Here is a 7,418-nt window from a genome sequence, read left to right as displayed (position 1 = left end):
GTAGGCTCTTGTCCACCGTAGCCTTCAACACGAATAATGCTCAGCCCGCCTTCACCTTCCACTTCTTATAAGCTCGGATCAAATTTGGTGGCGGTTCGATCTCATCGCCACCGACAATCTCCCACAGATCTTGCCCCTGCAGATATGACTTAATACACGTACGCCAGTCTCTATAATTATAATTATTCAACTTCTCAATCAAACCACTCATGCCACTCAAGTCTGATATTTCGACACCACGACGTATTAAGGGGTTACACAAACCTCCTAATCAGCAGGACCTTCGACACAACAACAGACTCACGGATTATCCGAACCTTCTAGCCAACAGGACCTAACCTGGCTCTGATACCACTTTTATGAGTAGGGACACTATATTGAAACTAATTTTATTACTCTCTCAAGATATTCTTACAACTCTACTACTTAATAATCTAACATCCAAGATTACACCCTCTACTACTTATATTATCCTACACCTCCAAACTACTACAACACTTTACTACTTATATGATCCAAGATTGTTTTCTTTCTTGGATGGTGAAAATGAGGAGCAAGACACTCTATTTATACTTGCTCCATGAGAGCCAAAGAAACATCTAGACCTAAGATATTTTTGGACTCTTCTAGATTTTCCTACATCTTACACTACAAGATATTTTCTTTAGTAGTTTCTAGATCAATCTTGTAATTATCTAATTGGGCTTGGCCCTCTTTGGTGCTGACTTCAACACCCTATATTCAAACTATGGAGAAACCAAACAGAGACAAAACGAGTAAGGGATACCTAGTGTTGTACACCAATACCGAGAGGAAATGAGAAGATAAAACAAGCTGTTGTTTCAATTTGTTCAAGCGATAAAAGAGGAAATTTACCCCTGTTGCATCCTTTCTCTTATTTTAAATTTCTTTTTTTTTTCATTTCTTTTTTCTTCATTTCTTTTTTCATTTACAGGAGAGAAGGTCCCTTGATTAAGGGTAATAACTTGGTGCTGTTTCACTCAGCACACACCACGTGCCACTGGCCATGTGGCCATTCTTCAATTTAATTTTATTATTTAAAGTTGGCTTTTTTATAATTTTGACCTTAAACTTTTCAAACTTTATAAATCAGTCCAAAAACTTATAAAGAAGAATATTTATTATAACTAGGTGCTTATAATTGAAATTTCAAATTAATTTGTCTAATTGTTAAATATTAATTTGTCTGACTTTCGAATATTAGAATAGTTTGGAATTTCAAATTAACAACATATAATTGGACCAAGTAATTTAAATATATGATGTATGCTTAATAAAATAATACTTGACACTAAAATATAATTTATTCTATAAAAACACCTTTAAACATTTCGTATATTACCTTAATCATTAATTTCATTTACATATTAAACTTATATAAGCTTTTCAATTCCTCATGATTAAATTGTATGGCAAACTTCTCTATGAAGAGTTAACTTTCTAATATAATATTTAGGGACTATGTTGCTACTGTTTCATTGAAATATATTAATTCCTGCATAATCGAAATATGCTTATATATACTTAGTTAAATTTAAAATCACAATAACAATTCAATATAATCAATTAATATTTAATTCAACAATTCAAATATGCAAAAGAAAAAAAAAAGGATAGATGGGTTTTTTTATGATTGCCGAAGGGGCAGCGGTGTGAAATGTCAAGGGATCACAGTATCACAACAATTCTGCAGTTTCTTTAAAAATATTTAGTACTTCTCTAAAAACAAAAACAAAAATCTGCTCACATTTGCTCTACTGATATTTTTGTGCCCTTGTGTATGTATATTAAGCTTCCAAATTTTGACTCTTACTTTATACTAAATTAATTTGAATGTTTAAAATTTTCATACGTAAACACATTACTCGTAAAATAAACGGGTCTCAACAGTTCGAATTTGTAATTTAAATTCAATTTGATGGATTTTAGACTTGTGTTCACCAAGTCATCCTAGTTCTACTCTAAACAAAAATCAATAGATTACACATCATAAAAGATTTCATTCTGAGTCAACGTAGATTTTATTCTAATTTAATTTTTAAGTACATTAATAAAATTTGAAATATGAAGCCATTTGGTATTTTAGCAGTGTGGCATGTCATAAGGCCGAGGTAACATTTTAGCATCCTCAAAGTTACCGTTCTTCGTTATGAAAACCATGTCCATTCCAAAGACTGCGTGGGAGTCAAAATGGCAGTGCATGAGCCAAACACCAGGATTCTTTGCCGTAAAACGAATCGCAGCCCAACCATTCTTCGGCACACCAATTGTGTTCTCATAAGGTGGATCGACCAAGTTGTAAGACAATGGATCTTTCTTGTTAAAAACACCAAATCCTTTGCCAACAACATAGAAGCTGTGACCATGCAAATGCATCGGATGGTTCTCAGCAGACCCGAGAACATTAGTCCCCTGAAACACAATCTCCACTGTTGTATTGTATTCTAAAACCTTCACTTTTGTCGACTTTTGTGTATACCAAAGCTTTGTTGGAATATTGTTATCAGTAAAGTTAAAGAAAACTGGCGGTTTGTTCGGAAAATTTGGTGTGTAGACATTAGGAATAGAGTAATAGTATGCATCCAACACGTCAATTGGAGGGTTTTGGAAACTAGCATTGTTTAGGCTAGCAGCAGTAATCCCGCCTAATGGTCCGGAGCAGTTTGATTTCCCAGTGCAAGGAACAACATTCAGTGCTACTGTGATATAGATGTGTTCGTCAATTATTTTTGGTACATCAACTGGGTGGTCCCAGCTTGCCAGTGAGCGTAGCCCATCAGTAAATGCAGTTGCCGCATTTGTGTCATTGAATTTTGGTAAAGTGGGAAAAAGCGGAACAGTTGCAGAAGTGTTTTCATAAGTTTTGTACTCTACAATGGCAGTGGAGATATTTCCGTCGAATCGGAGCTCTAGGTTACTATTGTAAGGCCTGGTTGCCATGTAATACCGAGAAGGTGAAGAGAAGTTCTTTAGTTGATCGGCCATTAAGAGAAGATCCATTGTTTGGCCTGGGGTGATCATAATATAATCGGTTGAGTACGGCTTGGTGTAACTACCGTCCGTCCCAACAACAGTGACTTGGTGATTGGCAATGGCAAAGAATAACTCGTTGCTCATGGCAGCGTTGATCACACGGAGCAAGTAGGTCTTGCCTTGCTGCACTTGAACCTTGAAGGTGTCTGCAACAAATTGATATTTTGTATTAGCAGTTGAAGTCAAACTCAATTAATGGGTCCTATTGAAGTGCAATTACAGGATCTTTAGAACTAGAAAACTAACATACCATTCTGTGAGCATGGAAGGAAGTCTCCAGGCTGGCCATTGATGGTGTTGGCATCAGATGGATCAACGTTGCCGTCATTCAATATGGCGTTTTGTAGCACTTCATTTAAGTCAGTCTTCCACCACTCTCCCAAAATGAGGGTGACCTCCTTGTCAGGCTTGGGGAACGGGAAGGTGCTTCCTTTCCTCGGGTGAATGACCATTGCGCCATGAACAGTGGCACGATTGAAGTCGGAGTGCGCATGCCACCAGAGCGTGCCTTCTTCTTGTGTGAACTGAATCCGTTGTGTGAAGTTAGCACCTGGTTGGATCGGGCATTGTGTGATGTACTCTGGCCCGTCTGACCATGGATTCCTTGGCTGGTCAACGCCATGCCTGATACAAAAATGTACAAGGAACTCAATCGATTTTTCCATTTTATTTTTTATTTTTAAATTTGTGCTGATAAATGTATGTCTACCAGTGAATGGTGATGTTCTTGTTTCCTTGGTTGATGACCTTGACGACAACTGTATCGCCCTTGCGAGCATAGATGGTGGGTCCGGGGTACTGGCCGTTGACAGTAAGGATGTTCTTGGTGCTGCAGAGCCGGGTGCATGGAGTTGCTTGTATCTGGAATAAATTGCAAATTAGGGTGTCACTAGTTTTGTTTAGAAATAATTGAATTAGTCCTCGGCTGGTTCATGTAATGCTGGTAATCAAATATAAAGTTATATACCTCGCTATGCAAAGAAAATAACTTAGATATCTAATTAATTAATTACAAGCTGTTCACCCGATTCCTTTCATGTGATGCAAACACATAAAAATGATGCATGCTTGGATGAAATTAGCACAATTAATTAAAGTTTTACTTTCATTAAAGGTTAGTTGACTTTTCAACATAAGACCATATAATTAATGCATCAAATCTGGAACTCAAGCTGTGTGCCTTAGGGGTGTCAATGTCACCCTTTTATCTGTTTATCCGACCCGTATCGTATTCGATAAGATGGGTATGAGTAACATATTTTTTTCGGAAACTTATCGGATACGGGTACGGATAAAACCTATTTCATACCTGTTACCCGATTGGCTAATTATATAAAAAATATTATATATATTATATATCTTAATGAGTATTTAATTATTATCCATCTTCAACAGTCCAACTGGCAACTACTCTTGATCTTGAAAAACAAAATTTATTAAATTCTCTAACTTGAACAATAGACCATCTTAATTTGTAGTTGTGTTAAACATAATTCACCATTAAAGTACTTAAACAAATTCAACGCTTTCCAATAAAGTTTAAAAGCCTAATGAACTTAATTCCAATAAAGTCTAACCAAATACATCTTATGAAGAAGCTGATAGAGCGCTCTCATCAATGTCATAATTGATTTTTTATGATGGTCCAATTGATTTACATGAAATTCCATATGATAATGTTTTTACTTTTAAGTAATAATTAGTAATGTACTTGTTAAAATATTGTATGTCTGTTGTTGCAAGCAAGATGTTGAATTTTGTTTTTATTTGCATGCTTTTTTTTAATTAAAGAACAAAGATATTTGTGTTTTTGAATTTGTGTTTTGATAGAAAAAAACAATTTAGTTGGAATTAATTTTCATATATATTAATAATGTAATTATATATGTGACAAATAAATGTGTCTTAGTGTTTTATTTAATAAATAATAAAAATAATTATTATACAAGTATTAACCGTTATTTACTTGCTTCCGTTGCATTATCCAACAACTACAACAGATAATTAAGGGTAGGTACGTACAATGCAAAATTAAAAAAAAGGATACATACAATGAAAGTGCGATGATGGGTCTTGGCCAAGGCAGGAGAAGCAAAGACACAGCATAGCATAAGAATATACGTGACTTTTAGCAGGTAAACACTACCAAATGCCATCTTATTTTAGCTATAGTGATTACACTCGTAGAATAATGAAGGGAAAATGACACAAGTGTATATATATAGCAATGCAAAACTGATTCTTATATTTCAGTTGTGTAGATCAAAGAGCACATATGCTAAGGTACTTATAGGAGAGACCATGCGGAGTCAATGCGTGCAACTAGTCTATTTACCTATTCTCTCACGCTTCTTTAATAACGCGGTACAAATACTAGCTAGTATAATTACATGCAATATCCCTAGTTTGAAAAGTGTATCTGGAATTTCATAAAATAATAAAAAGCTTCTATCTGGAACTAAGCTACCTACTCCATTGGAAAAGTCAAAAATTTTCTGTTTTCTGAGATATTAACAAATGTCAAATATAGGTACATTTTAATTTTATGAAACGATGGGCGAAGGCAAAGCAGAGTTTGTGTTGCAGATTTTTGGGCTTTGCTTCAATGAATTTTCGGCGATAAAGTAACACTATTACTTGCTAAACAAGTAGCTCACATAACATTTATTTATTTTTTACATATAAAGAAGGTGATAACTGATACCAACTATTTATATTGAAAAAAAATGGAAAACATAATACCAAGAATAATTATATGAAATCCTCCACTCCCATCCCCTCATCATTCTTTCATCTCTTAAATATATTTTAGAGATGAGTTTTTTTTTTTCAATGTCGTCCATATTTCTCATAATCTATGAGAAATTTTGCGAATCAAAAATCACAAACGTATTTTACGCAATTTTATCTTTCAAATGAGATTATGATGACATACTTTCGGGCTCATCGTTACACAAGTATTTATACCTCATCGTGCAAGTATTTATACCTATACTTGTAAGTGTTTATCCCCAATCGTGAACCGCGCATCTCCCCATCACCCCCCATCTCTTAAACATATTTTAACTTCCATAAACTGACTTAACTAACTAGTTTAATTAAATTTATTCAAAACACTGTGGTCTTCCAAGTTTAACTAAATTCATATGTATAAATACTTGGAAGATAATAAATTAATACTTGCAAGTCTAACTTGATATGACTATATGGGGGGGCACTCAAACTACATGGGAAGAAAAATCATACACGTTTTTAGAGGTAGATTTTTTTTCTTTTTTCAATGTTGTCTATATTTCTCACGATCTATGAGGAATTTTGCGAATCTAAAACTACGAACGTATTTTACGTAATTTTATCTTCAAATGAAATCCATGATGACATAGTTTCGGGCTCATTGTCACGCAAATATTTATCACTATACTTGTAAGTATTTATCCCCAATCATGGACCCCGCATCTCCGCATCAACCTTCCGTAATCGTCCCTGCGTCAATCTTTCTCAAACAAAAATAGTTGACCACATAGGTATAAGTACTTTAGTGCATAGGTATAAATACTTGTAATACTTTATATTAATACTTTTAAATGTCAGCAGTGTTATATGTGGAAAATACTAGGTATAAATACTTAAATGACGAGGTATAAATTCTTGTGTGACGACGAGTTTAAAAGTATGTCATCATTGATCTCATTTGAAAGATGAAATTGCGTAGAAGACGTTCGTGGTTTTAGATTTGCAAAATTTCTTATAAATCGTAAGAAATATGAATGAGGTTGAACAAATAAAATTAGAGAGATAATGGAGGGATGAGAGTGAGGAGACAATTATCAGGGCCCTAATACCAAACCTCTGGTAACAACCTGTAATTACTAAATCTAAAGAAATTACAATCCATACAAAGGAACCAAACAGCTAACTAATCAAAAAAAAACTTTGAAATGATAACAAGTTTAAATAACAAAAGAGACACTAGTGGAGAACATACAATTAGTGTCGCCTTAAAAAACTGACACTAATACTTTAGTATCGGTCGTTTACAAAAACCCGACACTAATAATATTAGTGTCGGCTATTTATATGTAGGCGATACTAATAACTGAGAATTAGTGTCGGCTGTTTATAAAAAGGCGACACTAATGTATTAGTGTCGGCTGTTTATAAACAACCGACACTAATACTTAACAATTAGTGTCGGCCATTTATAAACAGCCGACACTAATTCTCAGTTATTAGTGTCGCCTATTTATAAACAGCCGACACTAAAGCTAATTTTTTTTTATTTTAAGTCCCGCACACCTCTTTCAAACGCACGCCTAGGGTTTAAAACATCTCCTTCACTTCGCTTCACGCTTCTCTCCGATCTG

At 34.5% G+C, this 7,418-nt stretch overlaps 1 protein-coding gene across 1 annotated transcript; it reads right to left on the bottom strand.

The window, feature by feature from the left end:
• Positions 1–2,058: 2,058 nt before the first annotated feature.
• Positions 2,059–5,275, bottom strand: LOC144566630 (putative laccase-9). The gene is made up of 4 exons (XM_078316672.1): positions 5,106–5,275; positions 3,764–3,915; positions 3,305–3,678; positions 2,059–3,200 (listed from the first exon to the last, which is right to left on the bottom strand). The coding sequence occupies exons 1-4, from the start codon at positions 5,208–5,210 to the stop codon at positions 2,104–2,106; spliced, it is 1,728 nt and encodes a 575-aa protein (XP_078172798.1). The 5' UTR covers positions 5,211–5,275; the 3' UTR covers positions 2,059–2,103.
• Positions 5,276–7,418: the final 2,143 nt, after the last annotated feature.

This window comes from Carex rostrata, chromosome 15 (assembly GCF_964058835.1).
Source record: "Carex rostrata chromosome 15, lpCarRost1.2, whole genome shotgun sequence".
NCBI classification, from domain to species: Eukaryota; Viridiplantae; Streptophyta; class Magnoliopsida; order Poales; family Cyperaceae; genus Carex; species Carex rostrata.
The sequence above is the reverse complement of the archived record's forward strand: the minus strand, read 5'-3'. Positions and strand labels throughout refer to the sequence as shown.